Genomic DNA, 24,324 nt, shown 5'->3' with positions numbered 1-24,324 from the left:
TAATTAACAAATAAACCTTTTGGTAGTTTGATCCAAATTAAAGATCAAAAGAAACAGCTTTAGAAGTGTCTTTTTTATCATTATTTTCTCATTTTTTTTAGTCAAAAGTGGCTTGATATGTTAAGATAACCGTAGTATTTACCAAAAAATGACATAACCATTTTGAGAAGCACTTGTTAAAATGACTTATTTTCACAAAAGAAAAAAATTTGAGGTGTTTATCTGTCTGAAAGAATTTTCTAGATCACTGGAAAAAGTAAACACACACACACACACACACACACACACACACAGAATCTGACATATGAGACCTCAGCCCCAAGACACATCAATTAAAGATTTAATGAGTAGTCATTAATGGTTTGTTGTCAGTCTAGAAGATCTCCACTGGGTTGTCTTAGGGATTTGTGCTTGGCTCTGTGATCTTTAATATTCTTAGCAATAATTTGGAAAAAGGCAAAAATAGTGTTCTTACCAGATTTACAGATGACATAGAGTTGTCAGGGATAGTTAACGCAGTGGATGTAAGTCAGGATTCAAAAAGATTATGATGATTGGGATGAATTTAGGATAAAATGCAATAGAGATTAAAGTAAAGTCCTTCATTTGGGTTCAAAAAAATCTACTTCACAAGTACAAGATGGGGAATGCATGGTTAGACAGCAATCTGTCTGAAAAAGATATGGGAGTGTTAGTGGATTGGAGGCTCAATATGAGTCAGCAGTATGATGTGGCAGCCAAAAAATGTAATGCAGTCTAATTCAGAGAGGAATACCTTCCAGGAATAATAGGGATGTGATAAATCCATGGTACTCTACCTTGGTCAGACCACATCTGGATGTTTTCTTCAGTTCCTACCCTGAATTGAATTATTCAGTACCCTGGAAGGTAGGCAGCTAGATGATACAGTAGATAGTGTCCTGGACCTGAAGTCAGGAATACCTGACTTCATATCAGCCTCAGACACTTATTAGCTGTGTGACCATGGGCAAGTTATTTAATTTTCTTTAGTCAATTATAATATGGAAATAATAATAGCATCTACCTCCAGGGTTGTTGTGAGAATCAAATGAGATAATATTGGTAAAGTACCTGATGCATAGTAGGTGCTATATAAATAAATGCTAGTCAGAGATCTCATCATTTCCCTCCCAGCACTCTTTTTGGATTTCTTTGGCTTCTTTACCATGCCCCCACCCCAGTTACCTCCTGCCTTTTGTAGCTAACTGCTGCTGAAAAGGTCTGTAATGTTCTGTGGCACAAACTACGTAGCCTTTGAAATCTGTGTCCAACGGTGAGAAGTTGGTGAGAACTTCCAATTCACAAATAATAGAAAGTGAAACAGTAGAAAACATACTTAGAAAAGAACTGAGTAGTTCCCTCCCAATGAATTGAGCTATATGAACAGCCACACAGGATGACTTTTCAGGTTGGCCAAAGAGAGCATGTTGTGGTGGTGGTGGTGGTGGTTGTATCATTTCAGTCGTGTCCAACCCTCTATGACCCCTTTTGTGGTTTTCTTGGCAAAGATCCTAGGGTGGTTTGCCATTTCCTTCTCTATCTCATTTGACAGATGAGGAAACTGAGGCAAACAGAGTTAAGTGACTTGCCCAGGATCACACAGCTAGTAAGTGACTGAGACCAGATTTGAACTCAGGAAGATGAGTCTTCCTAACTCCTAACTTCCTGACTCCTAACTTCCTAACTCCAAGCCTGATACCCCCTAGCTTCCAAGGGAGCACATAGGAAGTGTATTTGACTAGAGGGAGCTACAGAGTATATGGAAGAGGAAGAGAAATAGCCTAAGATGGGAACAAAAGCTGAAGTCCAATATGATTGATAGGGAGGACACAGTAGATGACTTTGAAGAGGAGTCTGACTCAGGTCATATCAGTATATTGAATATATTCAACAGTATATTGAAGGATAAAGAAGTGGGAACAGAAGGCTGCTACAGTCAAGGTAGACTAAGGCCTAGCTTTGGTATTTAGTAGTGGACATAAAGAGAGTGGATATATGCTGGCATTTTGTGTTTTAGTTAGCTCCACAATTTGTGGAAGAAGAAACATCAAGAATTGGCAACAGATAGCAGTGGATTAGGCGGGTGAAAAGGGGACCCACAATGTGGCACCAAGATTTTCTCAGATGGAGAGAATGACATCACTAAAACAAATTGAAAAATGAAAGAGAAGGACTTAAACACATTTGGTGGGGGGAAGGGAACAAAGACCATCTCTAACATTTGAATTGTCTGAGATACCCTCATGTCAATAACTAGGAAAATATGACACGAAAGAAGAATGCTTGGGCTAAAAAGATAGATTTATGGAATATCTGTTTTGATAGTTGTGGCACATGAATAAAGAGCTCTATGCCCTCAAAGGAAAAAATAGATTCAAAATACGTTCTGCATTCAAATTACACATTTCATTCAACACTTGCAAAATGGTAAGAATATAGAACTGTATGCACAGATGTCCTAGTATCAGGTTTAGAGCTGATAGGAACCCTAGAGGGTAGTACAACCCCTTCATTTAATATAATAGTTCAGAAAAGTGAGTCCCAGAGAGATTGTTACTTTCCCAAGAGTGACAAATTTAGGATCTGAATCTAGGTCCTCTACTGCTTTTTCCACTGTACTCTACATCATCAGCCTCGTTGGCTATTATAGTACAAGTATGATGCCTCAGCAATTAACAAGAGCATTTTGAATTAAGAAGTAGACATCCTATTTCTTAGCAAAAGCCCTGTGAGTTCTTTCATCTCTGTGGGTTGTAGAGACTTTGTGAAATGGGCCCCCTCATCTGGAAATGTCCCCAACCTGGAGATTTCCTTCCAGCCGTAGTCCTGGTTTCATAGATCCCCTGTTACTTAACAACAACTGAGTCATGATACTGGGGAAAGTGAAGCAAGGAAAGTTTCTGTGAGAGAACTATAATTAGGACAGCAGAACTTAGGTCATTTCTCAGTGCTTCATATCCAGTGTTCTTCTACTATATCACATTGTTATCTATGTGTCAATATACGTAGATGAAAATTCCAGTTCAAGACTCATTTTCTGTACTGTTTTCAAAAGTATGGTAAGTCGCATAGGAGTACTTTAGAATCCAGCCTGGGGCAGTCTGGTGTAACCGAAGGAGACCTGGCTACGGAGTCATTACCTGTTGGGATTCAAGTTTGACATGCTTCCTATGTGACCATGGACAAATCACTTAACTTCTTGGTGCTTCTAAGAACTTGCAGAGCAAATGCAGTTCTGCATTCATAGATAAAGTTTCCTGACCAAGAGTTTCTTATCCCAGTGAAACCAAAGGTCTATCTCACTTCGACCCACTCCCATGCCTGGTGACTTTGCACAGCCCTCCCTCACTTAAATCCAGTTCACTTGCATGTCATGGCATCACCTCCGTGGTGTCATGATCCTCTTCGAGAATGAAAGACAAACAACAACAACAACAACCCATGTCCCACCTAAATAAATGAGTCAATAAAAGAATCCATTAGACATAGTGTAAAATTGAAATAAAATAGAGTTGTTTGTATGTTTGTGGCTCTAATAAGGGAGAAGCGCTAAATGAGTTACTAGCTGATTCTTAAATGTTGATTATCTACCCTGCTAGCTGTGAAGACAGGTCTCTTCTTCCAAGAGCCCTTTCTAATGCCTTCTGCATTAATCAGTTAGGGTCTGAGATGTATCCAATGAGATGTTTTCTTTCTTCTTTACCTGTAACAGTGGTTATGTTGTCATTTTTTTCCTGTTCTACCTTTTCACTTAAAAGACCGAGAAGCTGTTATTAGCAGGTAGGTTGGTGGAAGCTAGAAGGCAATTTGACTCGTCAGATCCCTGTAGTAAAGACTAGTGGGGAGACAAATGGAAGTATGTTATTTGCTTAGGGCTTCAGTAGGTCCCTCAGTTCTGCCTACAGCCAGTAGTTAGGTGTCCGTACCAACTCAGCTTTAGGATTCAAAACTAAATTCAGCAGAAAATCTTTATTATCAGAACTGAGGGGAAACCATTAAGTCTTTTTACATTTATAAATTCACATTTGTTTTAAGGCTATGCTCAAAACAATAAGTCAAATTGCACATTTTCCCCATGTTTATCAAAACCCCTGGAGGGCTAATTTGAAAGTTGAGAGGCCAAGATAGACCAATAATAGTGTGCTAAGTATACTGGAGACTCATTGATATGGCAGAGAAAAAGCAACACCCAGTGGCCTTTTCAAAAGGATCACATGGCACTAATCTACCCTCAGCTGCTTCACGCAGGATTTCAGATCCTAATGACAATATAAAGCACATTCTTAGAAATGTGAAGGCCATGTTTTTATTAACACTATTTTCTGGTTGATAAAGTTCCCAAGCACCAGATTTAAAATGAAAGTAGAAAAAACAGTCTAAAATTTTTTTGTTGGAGTCCTGATAAGTAACTCCCTGGACAGCAGAATGAAGGCTAGGGGAAAATGTGTGTGTGTGTGTGTGTGTGTGTGTGTGTGTGTGTGTGTTTGTATATAAATTTATATATGTGTGTGTGTATGTATATGTACGTATATATTTGTATATACTTGATTTACATATTCTTTGAAATATACATATATGTGTACACACAAACGATACACATTACTAATTATATTTGAAGAAAGAATTGGTCCAACATTGGGCCTGGAGTATAAATCTGAAGCAAAGCAGAACTGTTGAGTAGACAGATTCTCAGAGCTGCCATCTCTCTATCCATATGTCTGTTAACCTGTCTTTAGTGAAGCTTCCAAGAAAAGAAGGTTGCCTGCTCAACTTCCATGATGCTAGCCTGAGTTGAGGGTATAATATTGTTCAGATCAATATACTTCAGTATATCTGTGGTTTCAGGTACATATTCCCTCTGTACCACAACTTATCCACATCTCATCCTATAGAATTCTTGTCCATGGTCTCTCGTAGATAATCCTGAGAAAATTGACTCAGCATCCTCTTAGAAGCCTTCCCTCAAGGCTTTTTTTAGATGTTGGTACCTGTGCAACACTTGGTCTGTTTGTCATCACTAGTTGTCTCTACATGACTATTACTAAGAAAAGAAAATTACATGTTGGACTTAAAATTCAGGAATGGAACTAGAAGTCTCTTCTTAACTACTTTACCAATAGTATGGCAACAAGAACATTTTGACTTCTTGTTTAGCTGCCATGGGGGTAGGGGGAGGACCACTATCAATAAACTCTGTCAACTTAAATTTCTGTCCAGCTCCAGCCTTGTTGCTCCATAATTCTAAATCATAACACCTTCCTTATGCCCATTTTTCTCTATTTCCTTTTCTGATTGTCCAGCCTTATCTGGTCCAGACTTACAGCTTATAAAATCATTAGAGATTGTTAAAGGTTATTTCAAGAATGTCTTATGTGGCTAAAGACTCAATCCAAAATAAATGTCCTCAACAGAGAGGAACATTTAATAAAATTATGGATTCTGCTTCTGTTTATATTTGTTACCAGGGATAATTGTATTGGTAAGAGTTTCCATCTTAAATATTTCAGAAGTATTTTTTAATAGTATAAAGAGGGACTGGGGAGTGATAATCCAGTCTTTATGAACAAGTGCAGTGTGCCCAACCTGATGCAATCCTCACATGGACTCTAGAGTTCACACAGGTATTCTTTGACAGTTTCCTTTGTTTACCAAGTAGTAAGAAAAGGGAACTCTCTGGTTGCCAAACTGGAGCTGAACAAGTATACAAAAGACTCCCAGGGTGGCAACTCAAGTCTTTCCTTTTTTGGCTGAGATGGGAAGAAGACATACTGTAATCTTCTGGGTAGAGAGATGGACTTTGGCATTTCCCCACTGAGGTTGACACGTAGCCTGTTTATACATGGCACCTCTGTTCTTTGCCTCTTTTGTGTTGGTTCTTTCCTATTTTTAGGCAAAGGAGTGTTGGAGACAACTATGACCTTGTGAGATCTGGAAGGTTGGAGGAGCAGAAGTCCATTGATAGAAGTCCCTTCTAGAGTTTTCTACCAGCCAAGACATATGAGACACTAACACAGCCCCAAGGAGCAGTAGCTAGCCCAGCCAAGATGCTTCCCACCATAGATTGCAGAGAGTGATGATATTGGGGCACTAATCACTGATACTGGAGGATATCAATGTAAGGAATACACAAATGGTAACTGGCAGCTGATATTGGGAGGGGATTGAGCCATGAATATCATTTAACCAATTAATACAAATTAGCTTTTACAAAAAGGTATATTTACTAAGAAGACACGGCAAGAGCAGAAATACAAATATTTCCTCTCAATGCCAAAGGGCACCACTTTACCCTATATCACTTTAGTCCCTGGGAGAGTAGGCTCAAATTTAACATTTATAATTTGCCCCACCAATTTCACTTCCCAAAGACCCAGCAGTGTGCTAGCAAATTTTTAATAACTGGCTCTTTAGGGGCAAAAATGCACACAGGACACACTTTAAAGTTTAATGTGCATTATTGACGTTTTCTCTATCTGTTTCTTAAGTTGAAAAGCAAAGGATTTTGTTATGAATCCTTGTTGATTAGGCAGTCAACAAAATAATAAATGAAGCCTTGATTTATAGCATTTGTCATTTTCTGAGGAGCAAATTATCACACTGAAAATTGAACATTTGGCTCAAGAGCTGGATCCAGCGCACACCTGCAGATACCACTGGGTCAGTCACTCCTTGAAATGTGTGATAAGCAGCATCTAATGGGGCTAGCTCTTCCTCCTGGGGGCGTGCTAATGCCTCACCTGTCTTGGCTGGTAGTCTCGAGCAAGGATTCCTTCCCATCAGTGGACTCTGTTCTTGTGACCTTCAAAGCTCATGAGGTTATAGCTGTGTCCAATATTCCTTCCCCTGAAAATAGGAAAGAACTAACATCAAAAGGCAAAGAATGTAGGTACCCATGTAGATACAGGCCACATGTCAACTTGGATTAGAAGGCCCACCCAGAGGCTGACAGTAGGTCTTTCTTCCATCTCAACTAGGAGGGATCTGAGGTACCATCCTGGAAATCTTTCATGTGCATCTTCAGTCCCAGCTAGGCAGCCAGTTGAAGAGGGCTTTTTCTTACTACTTGGTAAGTAGAGGAAACTACAACCTATGCAGGCTTCAGAGTGGGAATTTCATCAAGCCAAGCTCACTGCACCAGTTCATAAAGGCTGGGCCTCCATTGACCAATCCCCCTTTATATTACATAGGAGCTAAGGTCAACAAACAACTTTAAACTCTAACAGCTGTAATCAAGACAAATATTACTTTAATGAACAGACTCAAGAATAAAACTAGAAACAGAAATCGGTTCATGAATTTGCTAATTATTTTGTTAGTCTTTGCATTAATGTACATGTTATCTGTTCATATGTTTCCCTCCACACACATTTTCCACAAATAATATTTTTTTAAAATTAAAGTCAAGAAAATAGGTTTCCTATATAATTTCCCCAACCCACACTCTTTTTTTTTTCTTTGAAAGAGGGCAAACCAGATGCTGGCAGAAGCCTCTCTAAGTAGGCCGTGTTGCAGAATACTTCAGATTAAGTGAAATAAGTAGCTTTCTGATTTGCCATTGGCAACAACTGAGAGAAGGAACTGTTGAACAATTACTCTTGTATTCCTTTCTTAGAGTGAAAATATCATGGAAGGTAAAGAGAAGAGTCATGAAAATACTGTTCGATTGAAAAATACATAAAACTGTGGAACTTCAATAAAAATCTGCAGCTGATTTTGTATGTTTCTGATGCAACTCAACAAAAGCCTCTTGTTTTCAGGACCAGTGAACTATCTTTCCTAAGAATGTGACTGACTCTAGAGTTAACAATAAGACTGTCTCGAAACTGATCTACTTGTCTTGCTTAGAAGCCTAATTCTCTTAGCAGTAGCAACAAAACTCATAGGAAATGCATCTCTAATATTAGGTAATCACTTTGGGGTCCAGGTGGTTGGGCATCATACCCACACCTTTACTGTGAACCCAAGCACATGTTCCTGATTGGAATCCTGGAGGAGCCCAGCCTCTAATGAGAATGGGAGGAAACACTCTCTTTTCTCATTCATTTTTTCCACGGCTTGTTAAACTTCCACCCCTGTGTCTTGGAGCAGTTTACTTCCAGTTCAGATTGTGGATCATGTCTGGGTGAGGGGCTAAAGATAACTATACTTAATGTAAAATACATATCAAGCATTTATTTACACACATGAAATACTAAAAGACACAAAAGACTCACAGCATACATTGATGAAAGAACTTAAAACAGAACTCAGTAACAACTTCTGTTCAGATCTTTTGGAAGGCTGATACTCAGACCTCATCTAAATATGAAACTGTGCAGGACTGCTGATTAGTCATTTTACATTTTACTTCAGCTCTAACCTATGTCCCTCAAAATCCATATCTTCAGGCAAACCAGGATGATGGCTTGGGCTCCTCCTCTTGTTGCTGGCTGACTTTTCCAGTTCAGAAGTTTCCATGCTGCTACTTAGCTCCACTCATTGGCCCTGAGACCTCTAGAATCCACAAGGTTGCCTCCAGACTTAGACATATCCAACTCAAGAATGATGTTCAGTCCCCTGCTCAGGCAAAGAAAAACAAAGGAGGAGTGTTGGACGTGGTGACCAGGGATATGCAGTCAATGTCTTCAGGGAAGTGTCAGGTCTCTCTGACTTCAGGAAGCTGAAAGGAGCATAAGAGGAAGAGGTTTTATGTGAAAGGAAGTCTGCTTAAAATAGAACAAAGTTTCTTCAGTACATAAAGGAAGAGTTGGGTAGGGGCCTGGAAGGAAAAAGACTGATGTGTGTATATATAAGGAAATAGCCAGGTAAGGGAGTTTTGATCTGGTTAGCCCACAGCTCAGAATCTCAAGTATTGTCCATAAGTATTGTTCTTGATAATGTTTTAATTATTATTCCCTGAACAGGAGGTGGTGATTGGGACAGGGGTAGGAGAATGGGAGGCAGGGAAATGGCAAGATGCTTACATAGGTAAAGTCCTAGATGGTATGAAACTCCATCAGGAACCAGCTAGATAAATAGTGTTGAAGTAAGGTTTGATTTATTCATCCCAGGTTGCAACTCTTTTTCACCTTCCTGGATCTGTTGGAAATGTGATATATTCTTGGCTCTTTACCTTATAGGTACCATATGGATAAAAAAAAATGATCTTGACAGAAACTGATGAGATGTCTTGACTCGAATGCATGTTTGTGACGTTAGTAATAGTGGAAAAAAAAGTTGAAAGGAATGTAACTGACTGCCTGGGCTCAGGTGCAAACATACTTTACACACAGTGAAGAAGACCTCACATTTCCACTCTCTGCCCACCAATAACCCTTCCACCAGGCCAAACACAGTGAGGTCCTGCAGACTATGACAGCTGACAGTGCCAGTGGTTTAAAGCCATGCACAATCAGAGCAACTATGAGTTTGTTTTTAAATTCATTGCAGTTTGATAAAAAATAATTGTATTCCATAACAGTTTTTAATATCCTCTTTGTTTTGCCCTCAATGTAAAAGCCTCAATGACCACTTTGCTCACAAACAGTCATTTGAAGCAACAAATGTTTCCATACATCCTTTGGGCCTAAAGGAAACAAGTGCCCAAGCAAAAAGGTCAGATGTTCTAAGTGTTTGGCATATGTTATATGGAAAGAAAGCATGCTTGAGTCCAACTGAAAAAAATCCAAAAATAGTCCTATTGTAGACTAAAGGCATCTCCCCTTGTAGATATTGTGTGACAGTTCTCATAGCAAGCAATGTTTCCAAGATTCCCAAAGTAAATCATTCTTATTTCTTGATTATATTTTGCTATCAGCTGTAGCATTGGATGGTTTCAGTCCCACCTGCCTTTAGTTCAGTGTTTGATTTAAACAAAACAAGAAAACCTCCATCTTAAATCTTCTGGAATAGTTAGACAAAACAAAATTATGACTTTTTCTTGAAGTATCACACATTTTGTATCTCTTTCCATGTTTACCATTTACCCTAAGCCCTGTGTTCTATGATTCTTCCTTCTAGTGAGGTTTGCGCCTTATAGACCTCCAGACATCTCCCTGAAGCCACTGCTCTTCGAAGTGCCCAGCATTACCACAGAGTCTGTATTTGTTGGCCGAGACTGGGTTTTCCATGAAATAGATGCTCAACTACAGAGTGAAAATGCCAGCGTGAACCAGGGAGTAGTGATTGTTGGAAACATTGGATTTGGCAAAACTGCTATCATCTCCAGGCTGGTGGCCCTCAGTTGCCATGGTACACGGATGAGACAGATTGCCTCAGACAGTCCACATGCTTCTCCTAAACGTATGTACTTTTGTGTGCAGAACTCTATGCTGTGCAGCATTCTTATCATCCATATACTAGTATGTGTGTCCTTCTCGTTTCATCTGTGAAATCTGACCTCTGTAAGAACACCCTTAATCCAGAATGAACAGAGAGAATTTTGTGTTCAGTTTACATTTAACCTATATGTCCAACAGTCCTCCATGGCTGAGGTGCTCCTGCCCATGGTGATTGTATCTTAGTCCTAGGATCACAGGCTCATGGCTAGAGAGCCAGAAGGGAAATGCTGAAATTCAGCTTGTCCAGCCCTTTCATTTTAAAGATGCAAAAACCGAGGCCTGGAGAAGTAGAGTGATATTTCCTAGGTCATACAAGTGGAAGCAGAGCTGAGATACACACCCAGGTACTCTTCCTCTGATGCCAGCTTCTTAGTAGTATAAAATAACCTCCCACATTTAGTCTAATTGCAACTGAAAAACCTGCCTATGTCCTTATCCTGCTGGTTGCATTCTGAACTTTGGATAAAGAGTATAGCAGTTGCCCACAGAGCCTTTTCACACCTCTGTTTTTCTTTCTGCTTCCTTGTTATTGAAACCTTTACTCAGTCTGAGATCTTATCTCTGCATGTAACACAACAGTACAATCTGTTTATTGCCTTCATTTCCTGGCTATTGACATGAAGTGTTGCATTGCTCAGGACTGGCCATCATCCTTGAAATTTTATTCTGCTTCCCTTTTGAAAAATTGCTATTCTTTCTTCTGTATTCATTCTTCTCCCCTCCAGCCTGGCACAGCCAGAGTATGAGAAAAACAGAGATACAATGACAACCTTTAGAAACCCTGGAGGAAGGCAGAATAGCCAGTCCTCTGAGCAGGTCCAGATACCACTTCCCTCCTTCCCCACCACTCCTGCCTTACTTTGGTATCCCCCATGTTAGCAACTCAGAAAATTAACCCAGGAAAGGTCATACTCATTTTTATAAGAGTTTTACCCTTTAAAATGACTAAGGCCATGCCTACTATATATGTGTAGTTAGAGATATAAATATATCTCACTGAGCTGATTGATCTTTCTGGTACATTTCTGTACAACTAATTGAAACAACTGTTACATTTGACACAGTTAAGATGATTGAAAATCCTTGACTTACCAATTTTCCATGTGCTGCTGGTTTTAAATTTCTCAGTATGACCTGTGGGGTGGATAGGTTAGCAGAATGTAGAGTAATGGGTCCATTTGTGTAGGGTTTGTCCTGTCCAAAATGATAGTGGGAACTGTTTCTGTTAAAGGGGGGTCCCATGTCAGTATTGTCTAGAAAGGTGATTTTTTTTGTCTGGCCTAGTGTGATATATACATCATGGCTAAAGGCCAAATTTGGGCAAATGTCTTCATGGACTAATCAATACAACTGTTTTTACATGTGTGATATTATGTGTGTGAGAAAGAAAATTCGATCTAGAGTCTCATCATCTTAGAGTTGGTTCTCATCTTGGCTTCAACATGTCATTGTATATCAAAGGACAAGTTACTCTGGGTCTCATTTTGCTCATCTATAATATGGGGATCATTAAGCTTGCATTGTGTGTTTCACAAACTTATTATGAGAAAAGTATTTCTGTAAACCTTAAGGCCCCACAGAAACAAAGTTATTATTGTGTGAAAAAACTGAATGAGGATGCCATGGAAATGTAAAACATTTACAATTCACAAATCCTTGTGATATTCAGATATATTCTCTTTTACTTGTAGCCAGTAATGACTATAATAGAATGAGATGGTAATGATTGTCATTGACTGAAAAAATTATAAGGGAAACATAGATAAACAGATTTTCTAGTAGTTGTCTGAATTTACATCTGTGATATAGATATGTGTGTGTATATATAATTTTCATGTGTATTGAATGGATACAAAGACATTAAAAGTAATTACATATATCCAGAATGCCAGTACTAAATCAGAGAAACAACACAACTGCCTTCTTTCCTTTTATTAAGTTTATTTTTTCAATTAACAAAAATTGACTTTTTCTCCCTCATCAAAAAAAAACCTTGCAACAATATGATTAGAAAAATGCAAATTAAAGCAACTCTTATGTTCCCAATTCATCCATCAGATGGGCAAAGTTGACAAAAAGAAAATTGAGAAATATTGGAGAGGCTACAAGAAAACAGACTCATTAATGTACTGTTAGTGGAGCTGTGAATTGGTCTAGTCATTTTAGAAATCAATTTCAGAGAGTAATTTTCAGAAGTTTTCTAGAGAAGAATATTCCACAATTCTTCCTAGAAAGAGGTTATGATCTCCCAATTTGCCACTTGGAAGTTCACTCTTTATGTTGTGATTTAGAGCCTTTCAGTCACTTTCCTTGCATTTCAGTGTTTCTCCAGGTCTTTCTTTTCTCAGCAGTTTAAAAAAAGAAATAAAAATCAATTTCCTGGTTGTATATGTGCTATATAGTTAAACTACACTCTACATCTAATTCCACAATAAGTTTCATTAGCAAAGTACAGGAAACCTAAATCCAGCACTCTTTCTATATCCCACATGCACAATTATAGTTATAACTACTATTCTGTGTTAGTAGAATTCTGCAAAGAACCTTTCATTGATGAATTTGTTAAACCGTGCTCCCTTTTCATAGACATTTATCCATATTTGGCCTTTAGTAATAATATATGTGCCACACTAACCCAGACAAGCACAAGTAGAAAAACAAAACCACTTTTCTAGACAACACTGACATGGGATTCAACAGTGACACCTTCCACTGCCAATTTAGGACAGGAAGGACCCAATACACACTATTCCACAAAGCCAACCCATCCACCCCATAAGTTATACTGATGAAAGAAATTTAAAATCAAGTAGCACATGGAAAACTGGTAAGTCAGGGATTTTCAACTATCTTAACTATATCAAACATAAACATAACAGTAGTTCCAATTAGTTGTGCAGAAATGGATCAGAAAGACCAGTTCGGTGAGACATAACCACACACACACACACACACACACACACACACACACGTCCCAAAAGGCTTAAAACTTTTGGGACTGTGTGTGTGTGTGTGTGTGTGTGTGTGTGTGTGTGTGTATAATCACTTTAAAGGATAAAACTCATAAATGAATATGACTCACTGGAGGAGCCTTTACTGGGTTAATTTCCAGGGCTAACATGGAGAATAATGAAGCAAGACAAGGGAAAATTATCTTGCCTAAAAAGTTAGGTCATCAGAACTATCTTTTTTGGCTTCCTCCAGTGTTTCCAAAAGTTGGACCAAGGGACCATGAATCTGTTATCATAAATAGGAAGGTGATATTTAGTCTCAAAAGGAAACACAGTCAAGGTAATTGAAAGAGTACTGGACTGGAAGTCAAGACTGATTTGCACACTTATGTGTAAAATGGTTTCTCATATGTAAGTTGAGGGGGTTGAGTTAGTTAATTTCCAAGGTGCTTTTATTTTCTTTGATTCTATGAACATGCTTCTTCTGCCAAAAGTAATTTCATGTCCCTATTTGGTCATCTTTCTTTCGATGTTTAAATATCCATAATACTAAATCATTTTTGTATGACTAGTCAAAAAATGTAACATTTTGAGTGGGTTGGAAGGAAAACCAGAACACTGCTAGTATATAACTTTGGATCCTGCATGACCAAGAATCAGCAAGTAGATCTGCATGAGCCTAAGGGAGAAACAGCCTAATATGCTTCCGAAATCAAAATCAAACAATGCAATAGAAGCTGGGCTTCTGGTTGGTGAAATCCAATGAGAAAAATCTCTTGACCCTCAGCATTCAGAATCTTTTCTCTTGTGCATTTCCCAGAACACTGCAACACTCTTATAGGATGAATTAAGAGTCTCCTTTTTTGGGACATCGCAAAAACACTTAGATTCACCTTGATTTTCTATCTTGAGAAAGCATCTTTGGGGCAGAGTATATGGAAAACACTAATCAGAGTATCCTGCCCACAACTGTTTCCTGTATCTTAGAGATCTTTTTAGAATAATTCCTGTTCTTGTCCAAATTACAGTTTTGTTTTGTTTTTTGCCACATAAAGCAATGCAATTGGACCCAAAGAGATAAGGCAAGAATGTGACCTTGAGAGGATATAAAGTATCTTTGGGTATAAGTTTTACCAAAAGAGTTAAATAGTCCCTGATATTTTACTGTCAGCAACAATATTTTTTAATAAGAATGGTGTGTGTAAAACCAGCCGAGTATTAGCAAAATGGGACTGATGTGAAGCTCAGATTGGTTTGTGTTTGAATAATCTTCCAACTAAGTATTTTCAGAAACCCATGGGACATTCTCACCCTTGGCCATTGAGAGCAGTGATACAACTGTGGTAATGAAATGGATGGAAATTCCCAAAGTTGCCCTGCTGGGAGCTCCCTGCTTACACCTCTGCCTCATTTACCATTCATTCTTCTGTCTTTGCCTCCTCCACCATCTTCAGAGCTGCTGTGGAAGATATGAATTAACTTAGGTACTGTAGCTGCTGGCTCTCTCCTTCCCCCATAGGCACATCACCTCAGCTGACACCCCCTTCCTGTCATTTCCCTGGGCCTGCAGAGCAGGCCAAAGGAGGGGGCAAGAAAGCAGAGAAGTTGCCAAGACAGGCACTGGGCTGTCATCCTGTTTCCCACCTACACTTTTCCTTTACCTCTAGCACACCCTTCTTTGCACAAAGAATGCACACACATGCACATTTTGTGGGAAATGATGTTATAGCTTACTCAGACATTAACATATGGCTATAATATTTACATAAGTTAAAGATGCCCGAACTATATATCTGTTCCCTACCCCCAACAAGCACACACACACACCATTAATAGCCCCATTGTATTCCTTAGCTTAACTTGACATTTATTAACAGCTGCCAGTGCCCTTTGTAGGAGAATAAAGGAGGTGGATTAGGGATGCAGCTGCTGAGGGAACAGCCCCTACTCTCTCCCACTCTCATCTCAGCAGTTTGGTATGCCATTTTCCCCCACTTCCCACCTGCTGACTTACTGTTGCATCTTCTGTGCTTTCATTGTTCTCTTCCAGCTTAATTGGACACAAGCTCCCCGGGCAGAGGGGAAGCAGTCTCTAAGATTCAAGAGCAAGGAGGGTTCAAGAACCATAATACACACATTTTAGGTGACTTAAAGGGAGAAAGGAGAAGATAGCAGAGTTGAAGCAGCGGCTACCAGTCCCTGAACTCACATCATTTCCACCTTCTAGAATGGCATCACAGTTTGTCACCAATAATAATAACTTACATATAGCACTATCTATATACCAGTCTTATGATAGAGGTAGTGAAATTATGATTAATCCCATTTTACAGATTGAAAACCATCTCAGGTTGTGATTTGCCCAAGGTCACATATATCATATCTGGGCAAGTGTCAGAGCCAGAAGACAAACAGGTCTTCTGACTTCCAAGACCTGTGCTGTCTCCACCATTGCAGATGGAATCCCAAAGTACCGAAGCTTTTTCCTCTATTTCCAAAGTCTCTAAAAGTACTCTCTAGGGGCCTGAGCCACTTACTTACCCACCTGGTAGTAGGCAATGAAAAAAAGCTTGCTGAACTGAATTGAATCTCAAGAGGAAGGGAGCAGATCAGACAAACGAGAGAAGTAGGCAGCTCTATCCCCTTGCTCTGCCTTCATTTCCACGGTACTGGACGCCAGAGACAGTTATGTTGGCATCCACTTTTAAAGTGTTGTACATATTTATGTACAGGGAAGTGTGAATCACTTAGGATGAAGTAAAATAATTAAATTTATTGACTTACATAATAAAATTTTATAGCTTTTTGCATCTTTAAAAGTTTTTAAAGTATAATATGTCCTCTTTTGCTATAGTAAATTGTTTTACACAATTTTGGCATTGAGTCCACAAGATTTTGACACATTTTAAAATTCTGAATGAAATTACACTTTTATTATATTGGATATTAAGTGTATCTCTGAGTAACAGTCTTTTTTTTCCAAGTCTAGTCTTCGTTATAGACCTTGGATTTTCAATGTGATTTTAATAAAGTGAGTTTTCAGAGTATTGAAGCATATTTATTTATATATCTCATGGATAAAATTCTTAACCTTTGTTGGCATGTGTGGCATATTGCATATGACCATATTGTAGTATTCATTTTGCAGTATTGCATCTCTGGGAATTTCTATAATTCTAGTATAATTATTTTCTCAGTATGTCAGTATATTTGTTAACGTTCATCATTCCCTCAAGTACAAGACTTCTAGGCCTACTGAAAGTAAAACATTCTTAAAGCATTTGTGAGTGATTTTTTTTTTTTCTGTCTGATGAAGATGCCCAGATCTTCTATAATCATTTCAACTTTTGAAAATGGTTTTGGTGTTGGCATTGAATGAAAAAGTGAGTTTCATCAGTAAAAATCACATTATTCCATCTTTAGTCATTGAGTCTTTGAATTGTCTCACCTATGACAACAATTTTTTTCTTCATAACAATGATTAGCAGCTGTTTTTTTTTTACTGGTCTTCTTACTGTTCTTCCAACTTCAAGAAGACTCTGCCTCACTGCAGAAGAATCAGTGATCTATGTGCCACTTTCCTCTGAAGAGCTCAGCTTATTTTCTGAGGATTTATTGGGCTATTTCATAACAATAGTTTTCAGTTCTTGTTGTTATTTTTAATTTTCAAATGATCTTTCCTTTGTGCGTTGGTACAATGGTTCCTGTTCTATTTTGGCCTGGAATGATCCTTGAAAGACCTGACTTCCTCATACTAACAGAGACTTCAGTATCTCTAACAGTAATTGAAGTGTACTCTTTAATAGTTTCAACTTTTGCACATATTTTCTTGGAGTAATATGCATTCTTTAAAGCCACAGAATTAAAAACACAACAAAAGAGAACAGTGAAACAGATATATATGGTATGAAATCCAGCCCTCAGCTGACCAAGAGCCAGCTAAAGGTGAGAAAACCAACTGTCTGGCTTCACCTGATCCAGGTCAGATGTTCTCAGTGTCAGCCATTCTGTTGTCAGTACAGTCACATTCCTTGCAGATAATATACTCAACATTCACTAAGGGGTACAGAACCTAAGTTCAGATCCCACTTTGCCTCTTACTGTTTGTGTGACCTTGGTCAAATTATTTCATTATCTCTGGGCCATAGCTTCCTCATCTGTAACCTGTAGTCCCCAGGTGAGGACCATAGGTGAGCCCCAAGATCCCCTTAAGCTGTCAGCCCTCAGTCCTGTGAACCACTATAGCAATTGTGAAGCCCATTTCAAAATCTTCAGACCTCAGTTCTTTCTCACATCAATTTATCATTGCTTTAATCCAGATGTGGATGCCAACCGAGAGCTGCCACTTACTCAGCCACCTTCTGCCCATTCCTCTATCACCAGTGGAAGCTGCCCAGGAACTCCAGAAATGCGCAGACGACAAGAAGAAGCTATGAGGAGACTTGCCTCACAGGTATAGTAAGGTTCCACTGGCATAAGGCTTCTCTTAATATTAATAGAGGAAAATAGCTAGTCCCTTAAGAATGAGTAGGATCTTGTAGAGCTCTGCCATGATGATGAGAAAGGTTGCTCTAAAACTCACCATCTTTGCTATTCCTAGAAAATGATTTCTAATTCTTAAAATACTCTCTGGATATGTTTCCCTGGTGCTGAAGAAAGGGAATGACCTAGGTAATATCTTCTAGGTTTCTAAGTTTTATTTATAATAAGGGGCAGATGAAGAGAAGTTCAATACCAAATTCATCCTGAATCACATGGTCAGCATTATTCTAGAACATAGAGTAGTAGAGTTAGAAGGGATCTTAGTGACCATCTTAACCATTGGGTAAAACGACTTGTCCAAAGGTCACCCAGATAATTAGCAATAGATCCAGGACTAGAAACCAAATTATCTCTCCCACTTTAATGTTTATTCTGCTACACTATTTTGAAGATCCCATGTCTAGCCAACAAGAACTCTTCTCAATGTTTAATCTGAGTTTGTAAGTAATACAGTGGAGGTTGAAATTTGAACTTTGCTATGTCTTGCACCTGGTTGATTTTTCCCTTGCTTTCTTTTCATGAAAGCACAAAGCACACTAAATGCTTAATATAGTCTATATGGTTATATTAGGAAGAGTACACATTTTTACTCCAGAGTTAAGTTGAGGGCTAAAAAAAATCTTAGCATTTTAAGGGCACACAACACTTATGTTGAAGAGCAAGGAAATATACAAGTTAATATGTACTAGGAGTGAAGAAGTGAGAGGAAGGAAGAAAAGAGAGAAACTCCAGATTACTTGTCCTTCCCAAAGAAGCACTTATGTTTATATTTTGTCCTCTCAGAAAAGTACCCAAAACTGTCAGTAATTGTTATTCCCTTATTATGATTGTGCATCAAGCTCAGCAAAGCAACATAGAAGTTCTGAATAAACTGAATTATTAACCACTTCAAAAACCAAATTCAGTCACTTGGCAAAATCACTTAGGCTCTCTGCCTAGCAATAATAATGTAACAGGGGACTAGGCTCTCTCTGTAATAAGCTTCAAGGATAACCTCAAATTGAATAAACTGGAATTTCTAACAGCCACATAATCTTGGATCTTTCTGTGGGTAGGTGGTCTCAGATTCCAGTTATTTTATGTAAAAAGATGGTTGATACTTGTAATCCCCAGCTTTGTCACGTTAAAAAGCAGCTCATAACATTATAAAGCTCCCATACCTGCTCTGACCAAATCATTCATAAATAGGATTTTGGAAACAGGTATTTCTGAAATTTCCCACACGCTACTATAATACTGTCCTGTTTATCCAGCCTCTTCCTATAAGAATCTTTGGTTCATCTATATGTTGAGCTGAGTGAACTGACATGTGAAAAGTGGTTCATAGAACCCAAGAAAACAAAACAGTTCACCTTGGATTCTATGCCTGGTGGAGAGTCTTAAGTGTCACAAATTGTACAATGTGGTCTCTTTCCACTACTATATGTCACATCTCTCCAGTTCTTTACCTGGGTAGAAGGGCCCCAAATGTCTCTCAGAATTGTCTGAATCTTCGTGCCATTATATGTTCAATTATTTTTTTTAAATAGGCCAGTGCTCAATATCAGTTAGTGAGTTGCACATCAGTGAGTATCAGTATCAATTTAAAGAATGATGACTTTTCAGTTGAGTGTTAACATCTTTCCTAATGACCAAGTAAATTAAACTGTATGGTGAATTAAAAGAAACAATGTCCCAGAGAAATGAAAACAAAACAAGCCTTCCTCTTTTCAATAAAGAGATGGGGTGCTACCCTTTGCACAGTAAAGAAGCAGAAAGTGGAATATGCTATATGCTCTCAGGCACAATGCTGTATTGGTTGGTTTTGCTTAAATATTTTTCCTTATTAAAAGGAAGTGACTACGGTGGAAAAACTAAATGCAACAAAGCATCTTTTGAAAATAATTTCAATTAAACTGTCTACCTTCCAAGGTGGGGGATAGTCACATATCTGTATGTGTATATACACAGATATACATATATGTATACATGTACATATGTGTATATGTATGTGTATGTATCCATACTTAGATTAAATATCACATAATCAAAGTCTTTCCTGGAGCTGTCAGTCTGGATATGTGAGACTATATATGATTGTTTCAGAGCAGCAGTCAGCTATCTGGTATCAAGTCAACAGCAAAACATTAAAAATATGTTCTTTAAACAATAACACTTTTCAAGGACAGCTAAATGGTGCAGTGGATAGAGCTTTGGCCTTGGAGTCCTGAGGACCTGAGTTCAAATCCGGCCTCAGACACTTGACATGTGTGACCCTGGATGAGTCACTTAACCTGGATTGCTTCAGCACAAAAAAACAAAAGAAAAAAAAATCACCACTTTTCAGCTTAGTTAGAGTTTGGATGAGATAAGTATTAAAAGCATACTGTAAAAGCTACCTTATTAATATATTGCATAAACTTCTTAGAAATAGATCGACATTGTACTGCTTGGTTTTTATCAAAACCTCAGAATTATTTCACATATCAAATATGTTTTGCTTATTCTCAGGGAGTCAAATTAGATGTGCTTCATAGAAACTTGGTTGAAGTTAAAATTATTTCTTTTTCTTTATTAATATATAACTATTAAAGTAGTAGAACAACTTAGCAGCCTTTCCTAGACTGGTGGATTGAAGTGTTAAAAGCAAAAGTCTCTGTTGGTTTTTAATGCAGTTGTGGCCAAATGGTCTCATATGCAAAATTGCCACCAGGAAAGGAAAAATTTCTAAGAATGTCTGCCTGGTTGCCTGAGGTGAAGCTATTTTGTTGGCTTTGGGAATTTAACATGTAAACTCTTCCCATTTGAAGGATTGTTATGCTGGAAATCAAAACTTAACCCCGTGTTACTCCTTAGCTTGGTGACTAACCAGTTAAAGTAGGAGTGTGCTTCTTATGGAAATTAATGTGATAAATGAGGCTTCAAATCAATTAAGCTTTAGACAATTGCCAGTCCAGTTAGACACTTGCCAGGTCAGTTTTCTAATCAGGGAAACTTTTAGCATATTTTTAAAAGAGTAATCAGTTGCTGCTATAATAGTCACAAAGAGTTGTCCCAGGCTCAGTTCTTAGTTTGGAAAACTAATCCATCAAAAATAAGCTGATTAGAGGAATAAGCTAATTTGAAGAAATACCATTGAAACAAGAAAAGCAAGCCGTTTTTCCAGGGAATATTATGTAAGTACGAGAGTGAATGTCATCATTCTTAGGGAGTTAGTTCTTCCCCACCTCAGTATTGTGGTTTCCAAATTTGTCACTGCCACTAAGAGACCTGTCTTCCAAAGAATTAGGTTGCAGTCATTCTGAGTGTTGAGTGTACATTGAGAATTGGGCAATAAATTAAGCTGTAGTGCAGTGTAAAATGTGATTTGTGGTTTAGTGGCCACTGTTGAAAAGATTTGCCTTTCTAGAAAAAAATTTAGATCAGAAATAGAAAATACGTAATGGATGATAGGTGCCCGGCATGCTTCCAAAATCACGTTTTCAAAATGTCCATGCAAACTTCTTTACTTCCAAAACTGATAACCCTGAACTTTGTATAAGAAAAGTAGTATGATAGAAGTAGTATCTGTAAATAGCCATGTTATGATCGTTAGGATCATAATATCTGAGTTCAAATGTTGGCTGTTCCATATGCCATCTGTGAGACCTTGAATAAATTACTTAACTCCTTTAATCTTCATCTAAGAAAAATGGGGATAGCAATACTTGTCCCATCTCCCTGTTTCACAGGGTTTTCCCAAAGACCAAATTACGTAAGCTATATTTTAAAAACTCTTTAATTGTAAAATATATAGCTTATATTTATAAGCTGCATTAACAGTAATATTGATATCCTAACACAGAGGGCATATAATGGGAGAAACAACCTAGGTTCTCTGTGTAACTATGCTATTGACTGACTATTTGACCTTGAAAAAATTGCTGAGGGGCGGCTAGATGGCGCAGTGAATAGAGCACCGGCCCTGGATTCAGGAGGACCTGAGTTCAAATCTGGCCTCAGAGATATAACACATACTAGCTGTGTGACCCTGGGCAAGTCACTTAACCCCATTGTCTAGCCAAAAGAAAAAAAAACAAAACAAGAAAAAATTGCTGAGCCTCCCTGGGCCTTCCTTGTCTACAGAATAGAAATAATCATGTTTTTAATCCATCTTGCTCCCAGAGAAATTGTGAGAATTATGAAATTAACATAATTATTAAAGATTTTTCTGAACCTTAAACATAGCAGATACAAGTTGGCAGAAAGTCATGCTGCTCTCTCTACACTCAGATTATATGATGCACAATTGAATGTTTGAGAGTTCTTCATACTTCATTTATGTTTCTATAAAGGAATAGATATAAAATTATGTGCACCAATAGAATCAGTGTTTAAAAGCATTCATATTTTCTCTTCAGGGTCAGATTACCCTAAGGAGTATGTCCTTCTTGGCCTTTTTTTCATTAGTCAGTGCCTTATTTTGACTTCTGGTTCAAGATACTTCCGACACATAAAATTCTACCCATATAAGTGACACTAAATAATGGATCAAGCCAATGGATCAAGCCACTAGTATTATTATTCAGTCAGTTAAGTATTTATTAAACACATTTATTTGCCTCCAGGATAAATATGAAATCTTCTGTTTGGCTTTTAAAGCCCTCTCTAACCTGCTCCTTCCTACCTTTCCATTCTTATTCCTTACACCTACCTCTTGTGCCCAGTGTACTTGGTAATCTAATGACACAGGCCTCTTTGCTTTTCCTTGAACTAGACACTCCATCTCTAGACCCTGGGCATTTTCACTTACTGTCCTGCATGCCTAGAACCCTCTCTCTCCTCATTTCTACCTCCTAACCTCCCCAGCTTCTTTCGCATCTCAGCTAAAAATCTCACTTTCTGCAAGAAACCTTTTCCATTCCTCCTTAATGCTTCCAGTTTTCTCCAGTTTATCTTGGATATATCTTGTTTGCACATAATTGCATGCTGTCCTCCCCAGTCACTGTAAGCTCCTAGAGAGTAGAGGCTATTTTTTGTTTGTTTTGCTTTATATCCAAAATGCTTGACACAGTACCTGGTACATAGCAGGCATTTAATAAATGCTTATTGACTGACTGCATTCCAGGTATTAGAGATAGGCCAATGCCAAGAAGAAATAGAGAGGCCAGTTTGGCTGGACCACAAAATGTAGGAAGGGCAGTCATGTCCAATGATGCTGGAAAGATAAGTTAGGGCTAGGCTATGAATGGCTTTAAAAGCTTTTTTTTTTAAGGAAGTTTTCTTTGATCCCAGAGTCAACAGGGAGCCACTGGAGTTTATTTTGTAGGGGAATGACATGTTCAGATCTGCGGTTAAGGATCATGATTAAGAAAAATCAATTTGGAAACAGTTTTTGGAGGATGTTCTGAAGTGGGGAGATTCTAATTAGGAAGCTGTTTCAGTCATCTAGAATGGATAAGAGGAGATAAGAGCCTGAGCATAGCTCAGGCAATAGCTGTGTCAGCACAAAGAAGGAGTCTGATATAAAAGATGTTGTGGAGGTAGAAACAGCCGTATTTAGCATCTGACTAAATATGTGAGTGAGGAGTCAAGAATAATACTAAGGCAACCTGAGAGTCTGAAACAATGGTAGTGCTCTCAACAGAAATAGAAAAGTTTGGAAGAAAGGTGAGATCTCTTTTGGAGGGGTAGGGGATAAGATAATGAGTTGGAGGTATCTCCAGGATACCCAGTTTGAAATGTACTGGTTCTCTAGGACTGAAATTTGGGGTAGAGACTGGAGCTGGATATGTAGTTCTGGAAACCATCTGCATAGAGATGATAGTTAAGCTCATGGGAGCTGATGAGGTCACCAGAGTGTAGAGTATAGAGGAAGAAGAGAAAAGAGCCTAGGATTTCTTGGGGAACTGCCATAGTTAAAGGATTTGATAGGGATAATACAGCCAGGAAAGGAGATTGAGAAGGAGAAATCAGATAAGTAGGGGGAGAACCAGGAAAAAGTATTGTCACAAAAACCCAGAGAGCGAGTATCCAGAAGGAGAGACTTGTTCATAATGTCAGATGTAGCAGGTAGGCGGAAAAAGATGAGGACTCAGAAGAGATCATGAAATGTCTTAATTAAGAGATAAATGGTAACTTTGGAGAGAGCAGTTTCAGTTGAATGATGAGGTCAGACACCAGATTCCAAAGGGTTGAAAAGTGGATGAGAAGAGATAAAATGGAGATGTGAAGTATGTAGACAGCTTTTCCAGAGAAAAGGCTGAGAAAAAGAAAAGAAATAATAGCATCATAGTTTGCAGGGATGATAGGGTCTAATGATTTTTTTTAAGGATGGAGGAGTCTAGGACATGTTTGGAGGCAGTAGGGAATGAATCCATAAATAGAGTTTGAAGATTAGAGAGAGAGAGAGAGAGAGAGAGATGAGTTGACTGTGGCAAAGTGAAAAGTAGTGTAGACAGGCTGGAAGGTAATGTCAAGGAATCCAGTTTTGAAATGAAGAGAAGAGAGATTCCACATCAAATGACTTTAAA

The 24,324-nt window shown here is 38.3% G+C and overlaps 1 protein-coding gene across 6 annotated transcripts in view; it reads left to right on the top strand.

The window, feature by feature from the left end:
• Positions 1-24,324, top strand: part of TANC2 (tetratricopeptide repeat, ankyrin repeat and coiled-coil containing 2) — a 511,647-nt gene that overhangs the window by 391,634 nt on the left and 95,689 nt on the right. For all 6 annotated transcript variants that reach the window (XM_020997389.2, XM_020997396.2, XM_020997393.2 and 3 more), the window contains 2 exons: positions 10,021-10,302; positions 17,611-17,744. In XM_020997389.2, the coding sequence (XP_020853048.1) occupies positions 10,021-10,302; positions 17,611-17,744 (416 nt within the window). The remainder of the gene's footprint in view (positions 1-10,020; positions 10,303-17,610; positions 17,745-24,324) is intronic.

This window comes from Phascolarctos cinereus, unplaced genomic scaffold, assembly GCF_003287225.1.
Source record: "Phascolarctos cinereus isolate Bilbo 61053 unplaced genomic scaffold, phaCin_HiC Scaffold_5;HRSCAF=322, whole genome shotgun sequence".
In the NCBI taxonomy this organism is placed as follows: Eukaryota; Metazoa; Chordata; class Mammalia; order Diprotodontia; family Phascolarctidae; genus Phascolarctos; species Phascolarctos cinereus.
The sequence above is the reverse complement of the archived record's forward strand: the minus strand, read 5'-3'. Positions and strand labels throughout refer to the sequence as shown.